The sequence below is a fragment of the Acinonyx jubatus genome, chromosome D4 (genome assembly GCF_027475565.1).
Source record: "Acinonyx jubatus isolate Ajub_Pintada_27869175 chromosome D4, VMU_Ajub_asm_v1.0, whole genome shotgun sequence".
NCBI lineage: Eukaryota > Metazoa > Chordata > Mammalia > Carnivora > Felidae > Acinonyx > Acinonyx jubatus.
Genome location: NC_069391.1, coordinates 14000817 through 14014527, shown reverse-complemented (window position 1 = coordinate 14014527; position 13711 = coordinate 14000817). Strand labels below are relative to the sequence as shown.

The window sequence follows — 13711 nt, the reverse complement described above, 5'->3', positions numbered from 1 at the left end:
CAGCTTACGAACCCTATTTTCTAAGATATCTTCCTTGATCTACTCTGAAGAGGATAAATGCCTCTTTCTGTGTGTGCCTTTACGACCCATTCTTACTGATTTCAACACTTCCTATACAATTCTGCCAATCTCGTTTTATATTCTACTTGTCTGTATTGCTTTAATGAAATGTAGTCATATCTGGTAGGCAGGGCTGAGTCATATTTGCCATATTCATTGAACAGATGAATTGAACAAATCGAAGAACTCACATGTTGATTTTGTCAAATGATGCTCCTTTCTTTGGCTTCCATCACCACCAAGAGTAGTGGTTCTCAGTCTTACCTGCACATCAGGATCATCTTGGGAGTTTTAAAAAATCTTGAGTCCTAGGTCATACCTTGGTCTGATTAAATCAAGGTCTCTGAATAGGGTGGGGTGGGCAGGCATTACCTCGGGTAATTAAATATGTAGCCAAAGCTAAGAACCACTGTACTAGAAGTAAATTCTCTTCTATGGGACCATCTTCTAAGATTAGTTTGGTCTCTTTTACTTTACTTTTTAGAGTATGAGCTGGAATCTAAGTGTCACCCTAAGTGAGGGCCATCTAAGGCATAATTACTAAGGAGGTCCTCAGAAGTCATTATAAGAGGAAGTTAAGAGGAGTTCAAGTTCCTGCATCAGTCTACATGGAGATGGGGAGAGAACTCTGACAATACATATTGTCATCCTGGCTTTCCTTGGGTTCAGCTTCAATAGGCCTATGCTTAAGTTCCCAGGAAACCCCAATAACAGGTTAGGTGAAATTGTTTAAGTCTCCATGGGGAATTGAGAGACAAGAAGAGCTCAGTAGTATGCTTTTGATTGGTTTTACATAGTAGTGATCAGCATTAACAATGAGAAAGAGTCAGTTATATCTGTAAAGGACATAAAGGGGAAAAAAAGAAATAATGACAAGAGGCCAGGACCTCTTGGTTCAGGAGACTCCTCCCTCAGTACAGAAGCACACTTATCATCAGACACCAACTCCCTCAGCACATATGCACTTTGGCAACAGAGTGGTATCTTTGGTTGATCAACAGCAGTGTGGCAACCATGAAGATGGTCTGCTTGGATTTCCCTTAAAGAAAGAACTTGCTGGGTGCATGGGTGGCTCAGTCAGTTAAGCGTCCGACTTTGGCTCAGGTCACGATCTCAAGGTTTGTGGGTTCGAATCCCGCGTCGAGCTCTGTGCTGATAGCTCAGATTGTGGAACCTGCTTCCGATTCTGTGTCTCCCTCTCTTTCTGGCCCTCCCCCCACTCCCAGCTCATGCTCTCGCACTCTCTCTCTCTCTCAAAAATAAATAAACATAAAAAGAAAGAGCTTGCCATCCAGCTTCAAGGAGCATATTAGTTAACAGCTTCCAGTTGTCAACGCTTTCAAGACCCACATTAGCTTTCAAGCTGTGCTCTTCCCAGGCAGCCTTCAGCCAATGACTTAACACTAGAACCTGGCCATTTCTCGGTAAGAAAATAACTTTATCTTTTAAGACTGAAAGATGATAATGTTAACTGTAAATTGAAGGAGGTTAGCTAGAGGATATGACCAAACCCTGAGATTCTCTCTAGTTCTTACATTCTATAAATCTGCTGAAAAGAATCTGGGAAAGTTTTATATGAATAGTTAATCTTGCTCATCTCTGATTCACCTGGCAATACAAATACATTGTTTTCCTTCTTCTAGAAATTTGTTTCTAGTTCACTTCCTTTTCTGATGCTATCCTGAATTTATTCCCTTTTGCTGATATCTGTACACGATATTTTGAGACCAAGTGAATATATTATTCCCCAACTGTCTTTCACGTAATGGTTTTAATACCTATTGATGATCTTTGAATCAAATATGTTGAGGGTGGCAAAATGGCAATTTGCTAACTTGAGCATTTCATCTATAGCTGGAATGCTTCTGAAAGAAAGGGTTTCCCTTTTGTAGAAATTCAAAATGTTAACTTACAAAAGCTTTAAAATAGGAAGTTACAGGAATTTAGAGCTTAAAATATTTCAAAGCTAGATACAAGCCAATAGTATTTGGAGGCTGTTTTGGTCTCAAATATTCTCTGGTCACACGGGAAAGCCACTCTAACCCTGAAGAGGTAAATGATAGATAATAGTGTGGATTCAGGTGGTATGATTCAGAGACAGAGGAGTTCAGGATCTGCTTGAGTGGGTCTGGTTTGGACCTGAGCACAAAAAGCCTGTTACTGGCCTTTAGATCTGAGCTCACAGAGCAGGCCTCAAATTCTTCAAGTCTCGGTGTCTTTACCAACCTTGGCACTGGAAACAGCCCAAGGTTAACCTGGATGGGGTTGTTATAAATCACTGGATATTACAGGCCCTTCCCATTCTGGATTCAACCCATACACAAATTCACATTAGAACTTTAGTGGAACACCACCAAGTCTCTAACTCTATTCCATTATCAGAGTGTCTTACTTTTCTGTATTTCCCACTAGATCGCAATCTTTTTGAGGGTAAAAACTATCTCGTTCACCACTGCATTCCCACAGATCTGGCACATAATAGGGTTTTAATATATATAGGAAAAATGAATAGAGAGGAAAGCCAAGGACAGATGAACAACAATAAAAACAAAAAATGAACCCACTACATTGAGACAAGATGATCAACAGTTTTGCAAACCAAGCCCAACGAATTTGGTATTTTGCAGACAGGTCATTGTACATTATTGTATAGAGTTAGGTTATTTTCACATATCAATATTCATAGGTGTCTAATGCAAAATTTGCATTTAGACAAAGTACATGATTTGTTTTTCTATTGCAAATTATACCTTACTCTGTGAGATTAAAAAAAAAACAAACAAGCATTTATTTAAAAATACATCCGTAATTTAGTTAACTTTCAAAAGTCACAGGCAGAAATGGCAGTAATGGAAGCTGCCGTCCCTGTCTGATCAGCTAGTCTGATTCTCCTCTAAAGCAAATTTGCGAAATGATTAAACTGGGTTTCATAACATGAGGCAAGTTCAAACAAACAGAATAACTTTGCTATCATTGGGAAAGAACCGTGGGACAGCTAAGTCATTCTACCGTGGCTAATATTTGTATTGTAAATGCAACTCAGAAGAGAAACAACTTTTTCATGTTATCAGATAAATACACATTGGCGTGGAATGAATGAGTTACCCTCGCTCCTTTCCAATTTTCACTCTTGCTTTAGGGAGGGAGGTTCCTGTAGCATGCTAAGAGAGGCAGTTAATATTCAAATTACCTAGAGAAAGGTTTCCCCTCTGACATCTTCAAGGCCTAAGGTCTGTCCAACACCTTCATGCTAGACACTAATAGAGGGTACTGTATCTGGTTGAAGGAGGAAAATTGGCAATAAGGGACTGGAGAGTATCCATCAAGGCTGACTGGGTATGGACTGAGAGACTACCCACAGGAAAAGGAAAAGTGTTTCGCACCATCCTCTGGACTTTGTGTATATTTTTGGTGGCTACTGATAACATTGATAATGAACTATATACCAGCACACCATGTGTTGATATTGGAACCCACCTGAATATCGTTGCAGACTGTGAGGCATAGCAGTGAGGTTACGCGATAAATCCAATTCTCTGGGGGAAAAGAAAAAGAAAGGAGTGTCAAAACAAACAAATAAACAAAATGACCGAACAGAAATTCAGCAACGTGCACGTTATTATTCCAAGCTAATTTCAACCTAATTTCCATAAAAAAAATGAATACCTCTTCCTCTTAAATTTAAAACCTGGAGCTTTCCAGGAATTTCACCTTTTCAACAACTCCAAGGGCTTCCTTCCGTGTTGCATAAATAGCGGGAGACAGGTGGGGAAGCATCATTCATGAAAATGTGAAGGCAATAGTGCCCCCTGTTGGAAGTCACCTGAATTTCTTATTGAAGTGAATCCACCTGACTTGAAAAACTAGAAGGGCCCAGTGTGGCTTGTAATATGGCTCCTCTTCCACCTTCTTCTTCTTCTTCTTTTTTTTTTTTTTTTTAGCTTTTTCATTCCAGATTTTTGCATTAAATATAATGACCTACTTAGCAACCAGCTGATTTTCAAGCTATGTTTTCCCTCCTCCTGGGGTTTGCGCAAGCTGTCCCCCTTTGCCAAGCAAATTCTTCCCCCACTCTCCCACACCTTGACTAAATTCTTCTCCTCTTTCAGGCTCACCTCTTCCGGGAAACCTTTGCCTGATAATAAAATAACGAAAACATACTGAGAACTTACTGTGGGACAGGCACTTTTCTAAGTTCTTTCACGGGCATTAACTTGTGTAATTATGAGGAAAACTGTAGGAAGTAGGTGTGATTATCCCATTTCGTGGAGGAGGAAACCGAGACACAGATGGGGGGAAATTTCTAAAAGTGTTACAAAGATGGACCATGAACTCTGAGGAAGGAAGAATCTGTGAGCAAATGCCTAAGAACTAGGGATGGGGGGGGGGGGAGGAGGTCATAACGAAGTTAAAGATTATGCCGGGATGTTGGTCTTTTGCGCAAACGAGATTCGAAGATTACGGCAAAAGAGAGGTAGTGACTGCACTGGAGATTTCTGGAGACGGTGCAGCCTCTGTTGGTGACACGGTTCAAGGTACAAGCAGCGGAGTGGGAGGCTGGGGGGGGGGAGAGGAAGGTGTTCTTGAGAATGTTTCCTAATTCACAGTATCCGCCAAATTCTACTTAAATGAATGCTGAATGTATGTGGTGAAACGTAGCACTTCCAGGAAAGCCCTAACCCACGTCTCCTCAGAAGCTGCTTGCTTTTGCTTCTCGGTCCCCAACCGGAGGAATATTCTGCACAGCGCACGGGAACGTTCGCTGCCCGGTTTCCCGGGCCCGGCTCGCTCCCTGACTGGCCCCGGAAGGAGAGCCCTCGCCTCAGAAACAGGCCGCGCCAGGAGAAGCTGCGGCCAGCACCGAAGGGGCGGTTGCGCGGCGACTGCGCTAAGTCGGTCTCTCAGGTCGGCCTCCGGCTCAGCCCACCAGGAGCGTGTCCGAGGTCTGGCGTGAGGCAGCTGCGGCTTCGCCCCAGGGAAGGGAGATGGGCTGTCGGCGACTGCAGCAGGAAAGCTCGCGTCCACAGGCAGCCAAGGACGCCAAGGCGCCCCGCGACCCAGGGCGTCACGGTTCGGGGCGGCAAAGGCGGCGGGAAGCCGTGCCCCGCCCACTCAACGGCCCCGGGAGAGGCGTGGCCGCGGCAGGCCCCGCCCACACCGCGCGCGCGGCCCCTGGGCAACCGGCACAACACAACAAAATGGCCGCCGCATCGCTGGACGCCTGAAGGGAACAACCTGCGCGTCTCCCGCCCCGCCTCGTCCCGCGGGCCCGCTCGGATCGGCTCCTCGGCGGTGAGTGCCAGGCCGGGTCGAGGCCGTTCTCCGGCATCGGGCGGAGCGGTGGGGGCTGGCGACGAAGGCGGGAAGGCCTGGAGCGAGCGTGGGGTGGGACGGCTCGGGATGGACCCGGGGGCGGGGGCGTGTGCCTGGAAATTGGGATTGGATGAGAAGGAGGGGAGGGCCGGAACGGGCGTGGGGAGGAGGATGAAGGAGGGAGGTTTGGATGAGAAGTGAGAAGGTCACTGGTGGGCATGGGTGTGGGGGGCAGTTGGGAATGGAGAACCAGACTGCGGGGAGGTGTGGACGTTGGGTGCGGCTCCGAGAAGGATGGGGGTCCTGACACCCGGAGGAGGAGGAGGAGGAGGAGGAGGAGAAGGAGGAGGAGGAGGGGGGAGAAGGGAGAGGCAGGGGTGTGCCAAGTGTCTGCGGGGAATGGCAGGGATAAAGGATGGTTTGGGTGTCCTTACGAGTGTCCTGGTATCCGACAGAATACAGTACGTGGAGAATGATGAAAGTTAGGGTATTGGGAAGAAATGTTGAAAGGAAAAGCAAATACTTTGTTGTATAATGGTTAAAGGATGGGTGAATCCTGATGTCAAAACTTGGGTTCAAGTCTTGGTTCTACCAACTTGTGTTACTTAATCCGCTCTGTGACTTTGGGCATGTACCTTAATCTTCCTGAGCATGTTTTCTCATTTGTAAAAATAACTGCTAATTACCTTAGAGTGTACAGTATGTGTCAAATTCTGCCCTAAGCCCTTCGCGTGTATTAACTAATTGAGAATTTAAAATAACCTGTATGAAGTGACCATCTTCATTTTAAAGTTGAAGAAACCGCGGACCAGAGCGGTTAAGTAATTTGCCTAATGTCACACAGTAAATAGAGAAGCAGGATTTGACCTCCCGCTGTTTAGTTCCAGAATTCAAGCTCTTAATTCTCAATGACATACTGCCACTTGTAAATGAGATGAATAATTCTCACCTTATACATCATCTGTGAGAATTTAAATTTGCTAATGTCTTTAAGAGTGCTTAGCACTGTGCTCTTTTCATTCAACAAATATTTATTGTGCATGCAACAATAGAATCTCTGCTGTCTTGTAGCTTGGAAACAAGCAATAATCAAGTTGCGGCGCAAATGATCATTTAATTGCAATTGTGAGATGTTCTAAAGGAGACTACTTGGTGCAGGGACTGTATATAATAGGGAGATGTAATCCTTTTGTGCATCTTGAGTGTAGAAACCCTGCCTTCTCAGCATTATTTTTTGAGCCTCACAGTTCTTAGTGCATAAAAGTCACTCAATAAAACTGAGTTACTGAATAAATTAATTAATGGGAAGAGATGGGCAGCTTGTGTTTTAGGATACCTGAGTAGAATGGAGAGAGATAGGAGAGGAGAACCCGGGATGTTAATAGGGTGAAAAAGGACATGGAGGTCAGGGTGTTGGAAGGGAACGGCGAGTATCCAAACAATCACACTGGGATGGAGAGGAATGGGTAGAGGTTTGGCTATTTTGTTGGGGGAGAATAATTTGAAGTCAGGGTATAATAATAGAGATTAGGTTGTCAGGGTATTTGCTGAGATGAGTAATTTGGGGAGCCAAGATGGATATAGAGGCGTTGAGATAGGATGCTGGAAAGAACTGCAGAGGAAAGGAGGCGAATACAGCGTTTGGGAATTGGGACAGTGTTTGTGGGGGAACTCGGCAATGAGAATGGGATGAAGTATGGGAGGCAGAGGCTGACAAGCACAGGAGTGGAGGATTGCCTTTGGAGAGGAGTGGGAATCAGCATATTTGAAAGGGCCAGAGAAAGTTAGAGTATTTAAATGGCTCAATGTGCATGGGATGAAGTAGAATTGTAGGGAAAGTGCGGAGATGTGATTCAAGGGCTACAGGATGGAGAGGGATGTGGAGGTCAAGAAATGGGGATCAATGTTTGCATACTGAGGTGGGCTGGGAAGAAAGAGGGAGGGTTTGGGGGAGAATGGAAGTCTGTCTCATTTGGAGAAGATCAAACAAGATGGAAAGTTAGAAGTGCGAGGAAAGGCTGAATAGAGGGGGAGGTATGGTCTTTACTAAGCTGTGTATCAGGGCAAGGGGGTGACAAGATGGATGGTGTTTTCTGACCTGGTCATTTGATTCTGATAATCCCATCATTCCAATAACTTTCTCTTGCTGCTGCAGACCTCCTTCTGGGCCTTCGAAATATGTCTCCAGCTCTGGACTTGTTTTCCCTTCTCTTTATCCTGCCCCTTCACACATTCTAGCCCTGCCTCTAAGTGTCTTATTTCTCTGGCTTGGTCTTTATGGGATTGCAAACTACATCTAGGGTCAAACAGCATCCCCATCCCTCCCTTAAAATTGTAATTGACAATTTACTATGTCCAGGTGCTAATCTCTGAAATAATGCCAGCTGCTCTCAAGCACAGCCTAGTTCACTATTACTGAGTTAGCTGTTTTATGAGATTGTAATACATATCTGTTGTTCGAATGTCCAAGTCTTACAGGAGCTATGGCGACCCAGAGAGGGGACCTGAGAATGCATTGTGACTTTGGAGCCATCACTTGGTCTTACAATTCATAAAAGAAAGGAGTTGACCTAGATTTCCCAAATCCATTGTAAGATATTTTTTTTTAAACTATAAATGAGTAAAGGTTTTTCTGATCAGAGTTTTTCTGATCGCGAGAGGTAGCAGAGGACTTCATGATATTCTAGTGAGGTCCAGAAGGTCTTAGTCCTTAGGATGTTATGAGGAGAATTCAGGATGGTTCAGTTCAATATTTTAAGAATTTAGAGAGAAGACTAAGATGTGGGATACAAAATAATTGCATTGCATGGAAATATAAGATGTGCTTTTTTTAAAACTATTTATTTATTTTTGAGAGAGCACAAGTTGGGGAGGGGCAGAGAGAGGGGGACAGAAGATCCAAAGCAGGCTTTGTTCTGATAGACTGACAGCAGCAAGCCTGATGTGGGGCTTGAACCCACTAACTGCAGGATCATGACCTGAGCTGAAGTCGGACACACAACTGACTGAACCTTACCCAGGCGCCCCTAAGATGTGCTTTTTTTTAGCCACGAAACTAAAAAATCTATAAAGCATATCTCTGTAGCATGTGGCACACACTATTATTATTCTAATTATGTAATTTTCTATCATGTTACAGGATAGAGAAAGATACATAGAAGTGACAACTGGGCCTGCCCTGTTCCTCCCCTCTTTTATTTTTTTAATCTCTTGCCCTTATGAAAATTACATTTTAATTCAGGAATAAATACAGTTTTTAACTAATTAGTTAATTAGTTTTTATCATTTTATTTTTAAAGCACATGCCTCTTAGCTGTCCTCAAGTTTGAACATACTAATCTTATTTAAGAAGAGAAGCCATTTCAGCTTATTACAGAACCAATAGTATTCCTAAGAGACTGGTTTCCATGGCAGAGTAGTGTGATAGTAACACAAGTTTTTTGCCACACTTGTGAAATTAGGACCAAAAGCCTTGTCACTGGCATAACGAGCTGTTATGTGACTTGGAGGAGGCTTTTCTGAACGATATGGATAGTTTAACATGAAAAAATGAAAGAGAGGGGTGCCCAGGTGGCCCAGTGGGTTAAGCGTCTGACTGTAGCTCAGGTCATGATCTCATTCATGGTGCGAGAGTTCAAGCCTCACATCGGGCTCTCTGCTGTCAGCTGAGAGCCTGCTTCGGGTCCTCCGCCTCGCTCTCTCTCTGCCCCTCCCCTGCTCGTGCTCTCTCTCTGTCTCAAAAATAAATAAACATTAAAAAAAATGAAAGAGAAAGTAAAGACACATAGAAGTTTGTAGTTTAAAGTGAGCCAGACTATTGATATAAGGAAGTTGCCATATTGTAATATATAATTGTGAAATAATCACTTAAAAATTTTTTTTCATGTTTATTTATTTTTGAAAGAGAGAGGGAGGGGGCAGAGAGAGAGGGAGACACAGAATCTGAAACAGGCTCCAGGCTCTGCACTGTTAGCACAGAGCCCTATGCGGGACTCGAACTCAGGAGATCGAACCGTGAGATCATGATCTGAGCTGAAGTCGGACGCTCAACAGACTGAGCCACCCAGGCACCCCAAAATAATCCCTTTTTAAAAACAAATGTAACAGGTTTTTTTTTTCTCTCTTCAAACTAGTCACCTTAAGAAACTAGATCATAAATAAGTTCAGTGATGCTGTTGTATTAAATTTTCTGTTTTTCCTCCAGGAATTGTTCTTACATTACATGTTATTCATTGATCAAGGTCCTTTAGTGGCATTTTTTCTGGTCTATTTCGTGTGAGGCACCATGCTAGGCTCTAGAGAGCAAATCAAACATCTGGACTCCAGAAAACTCACCAATATGACGCAGTAATGAAGACACGGGCTTTGGAATCAGATCAGGATTCAAGCCTTGGCTTAACCAATTATTTCTGGGACTTTGAACAAATTACTTAACCTTTTAATCTTTATGGGGGGGGGGGATAATAACAGCTATTTCGTGGAATTGTATTTATTCCTTCTAGTGTGATGATACATGTAAGAGCTTATCACAGTATTTGACACTTAGTAAAGTTAATGATCAAACTGGGAAAGGAAAAAATTGTAGCTGAAGTAATGGGTCTGATTTTCTTGTGAGATGTATAAATTAATTCTGAAAGCAGGACCCAAAAAAGAATTCTAGAAATGTTTTTGCGTAAGATCAGCATTCCTAGAATGACTATATAGTCATTGAAAGGTGTTACATCTGCCAATTGTTGGTTAATTGATTGACTATATTAATGGCAGCTCTCTTTTACCTATATTGTGTATGTTCCAACCATTTAACAAATAAATTTCTTCATAATCCCAGCCTGTATAATAATACCCATATACTTGTGAAGGTTTTCACACATCAAACCATTATAATACCTCTTTCTAATACCAATTTATATAGCATTAACGTTTGAGCTGCCCCAAATCTTTGAATTGAAAACTACTTTTCTAAAAATTAATTTGTGTTTTGTCTTAATATTTTAAGAGGGGAGAGTAGGAGAGATTATGGATGTTGAATAAAAATAGGATCATTGTTAATGCACCCTTGCTCAGGGCCTGTCCATTTTATAAGATTTTTTTTGCCTAAAAGTTTGTCAAACTTATAATTTTTGCCATGTTTTTAGAATGATTATACTTCTAAGAGCAATTGTGTGTCATGACAATCTGTTTTGCATGAACCTAAGCTTGCATAGTAGGAGTGTTGGGGCTGAGGACTAATATTGCTCAAGAAGATATCCTTTGCTGAGGTACTAAATATCATTTTGTCAGTTCCAAGTTCTTCATGAAGAATTCATTAGGTAAATATTACTTATCTTCTTTCTGCTAAGCTCTGTCCTAGGCCTGGAATAAATCAGTGAACAGTATCCCTACTTTCGTGGAACTTACATTCTACTAGGTTAATTACGTTATTTGTGTTACAAATTAGTTTGAGAGGAGAACTGATTCTCATGGTTACTACAGCCAGCATTGTGTTTGACCAGGTCATTTACTGTTCTGGGCCTTAATTTCCTTTTATGAAAAGTAAAGGGATTTGACTAAGGCCCCTTTCATCAATAAATGCTTCCGTTCCTTCTGGAAGATCTGAACTTCAACAAAATTGATTTTGGACAAGCAATAGAAGCTATGCGAGTTTGAAGTGATCAGATGTTTTTCAAATAGAATGAGACAAATGTGAATGAATATCTGAAGCATAATGTTTAACAAAGAAGGCAGATATAAAAGATATTCTATGATTTCATTTACATACAGCTCAAAAATAGTTTCTGGGGCACCTGGCTGGCTCAGTTGGTAGAGTGTGCAACTCTTGATCTTTGGGTTGTGAGTTCAAGCCCCAGGTTGGGTCTAGGGATTACTCAAAAATCAAAATCTTTTTTAAAAATAGTTTAAAAAATCTCTGGCATTGGAAATCAGGATAGTGATTCCCCAGGTGTGGGGGTTAATGATTAGAAGGGGGCATGAGGAGGCTTCTGGGGTTCTGGTAATACTCTGTTTCTTGATCTGGATACTGGTTGTATTCAGTGTATAAAAATTCATGGAGCTGTACACTTATGTTTTGTGCATTGTTCTATATGGGAGGAAAATGGAGGAATGGGGGAAATGATAAATTCAATTTGGACACGTTGAGTTACTAAGGCAATGAGATATCAAGGAGACTGTTGGGAATAGGAGTCTGGACCTCAAGAGAGAGGTTGGAATAAATATAAAAACATCAGTATAGAGGTGACACTGGGAGCCATGGGTGTGCATTAGATTGTCTAAAGTGAGATTAGAGAGAGTAAAAGAGACTTGAGGAGCTCTGACATTTGAAGATTGACTAGAGTGTGAACCAGCAAAGGAAGCCAAGGAGTGGCCACAGATGCAGGAGGATACCAGGAGAATGTGGTGTCCCAGAAGCGAAAGAAGAAACGTTATCAGGAGGAGAGAATACTCATCAGTATGAAATACTGCTGGTTGCCAGATATTTCTACCTTCTTGCATTCTAGGACCTTTGTGGGTATGAGGGGTGTTGTGACTAGTTTGGCCCAATAGAGAACAGAAATGACAGGTAAAACTTCTGGGTGGAGCATGTTGTCAATACAAGACCCTCTGAAAGTCTGCTTTTCCTTTGGCCAGGTGATCAGCAGTATCTGAAGCAGTGTCCGCTTCCATCTGCCTGGAATAGTATGGATCCTGGCATCTATAGCCTCTGAGTTTCTAATGTTGTCACCTTAAAAACACTAGAAAGAGGGGCGTGCCTGGCTGGCTCAGTCATTAGAGCCTACGAGTCTTGAACTTGGGGTCATGAGTTTGAGCCCCACTTAGGGCATAGAACTTACTTAAAAAATGCTAGAAATTAATAGTTTTGAGAACTCTAAAAAATTAACCTTATTAAATATGCTGAAAACTCTTCCAGGTTTTGATGGACACCTGGCTTTATTCTTGCCATGAAGAAAGGTTCTCAGCAAAAATTTTCCAAAGCAAAGATGCCCCCATCACCTCGTTCTCCTAGTTCACCATCCCTCACGTCCAATATGAGATCTAGGTCACTTTCACCTTTAAGTGGATCTGAGACTCTGCCTTTTCATTTTGGAGGACAGTGGCATGACCAAGGTGAGATCACAGATGAAAACACTATGCTTCTGGACTACCAAGACCATAAAGGTAATGCTTTTTAATCTTAGGAATTTGAACACAGGGGCACCTGGGTGGCTCAATCGGTTAAGCGTCCAACTTTGGCTCAGGTCATGATCTCGCAGTTTGTGGGTTTGAGCCCCGTGTCGGGCTCTGTGCTGACAGCTCGGAGTCTGGAGCCTGTTTTGGGTTCTGTGTGTGTGTGTGTGTCTCTCTCTGCCCCTCCCCTGCTCACGCTCTGTCTCTGTCTCAAAAAGAAATAATAAACACTAAAAAAAAAAAAAAAAATTTAAGAATTTGAACACATACTCTTGAGTAGAGATGGAAAATACTGAACGTACCTTTTTGGTCCAAGTGAAATACGTATCTTGGTACTAACACGACCTATTGTTTATGCCGACAGAAAGTGTCTAAGGACAGTGGAGGATGAAGTCTTCAACCTGGGTGAGGTTGAAGCTGTCTGAAAGCTGAGGGCAAAGGAGAAGGGAGCTTCCAGAAAGAGGAAGCTTTATTTCCTGTGGTGGGAGAGTGCCTTAGTGCTCATCTGCCAAATTTACCATCGTCTTTGGTTAGAGGAAAAGCGTATGTGTTCACTTCAGAGTGGAGTGCCTTAATTCAGTGCAGAAATGTTATCCACCCTTGCACTATTCCAGTCTGCTTATTGACAGAGTGCCTGTCTGTGAACGGACTGATTTTCCTGTAAGGGACATGTAAATATTCCACCAAGGTTTTGTTTTTATTTCTTTCTTAAAGACAGTCTGTTAGTGTGGGAATCTGTTTTCAGATTTTTTTTTCAAAGAAACGATTTAATGTGACTAAATGTGAATGAAAACTATGTGATTTCTTTGTTAAGTCATGAAGTCATAGCTATCTATTTGATCGGTTTTTATTAATAAACCTTATCAGATCAGCAATTGAGTTTAGACTATACCCTTGCTGCCAGTTGGTACCTTGCTGACTCTAATTTGATTAATATTTTAGAATATTAGTTTCTTTCCAAAGTAAAGGAAACTCATTTTATTTGGAACCAGAATAAACGTAATATTAACGTATTATAAACAGTCGTAGGAAATCTTTGTCACACAGCCTGAATCGGGAACCCAGCATTAATTTTTTCTGACTCATAAAGAATTTTCTTTTTACAGCTGCTTTTGTAAAATGTAAGATGGCTTTAATAAACTTTGATAGCAATATGCAGGCTTAGGACAGGGTATGC

General features: G+C 42.2%; 1 protein-coding gene across 5 annotated transcripts in view; it reads left to right on the top strand.

Annotated features, from left to right (window-relative positions):
* Window positions 1-5217: 5217 nt before the first annotated feature.
* The window catches only part of CNTRL (centriolin), an 83952-nt gene continuing 75458 nt past the window's right edge, over window positions 5218-13711 (top strand). For 4 of the 5 annotated variants that reach the window (XM_027034989.2, XM_053204699.1, XM_027034987.2 and 1 more), the window contains exons 1-2: window positions 5218-5352; window positions 12278-12525. In XM_027034989.2, the coding sequence (XP_026890790.2) occupies window positions 12309-12525 (217 nt within the window). In that variant the 5' untranslated portion in view covers window positions 5218-5352; window positions 12278-12308. Of the gene's footprint in view, window positions 5353-7859; window positions 7964-12277; window positions 12526-13711 lie in introns of those variants that run through there. The other variant, XM_053204698.1, reaches the window with a different exon arrangement.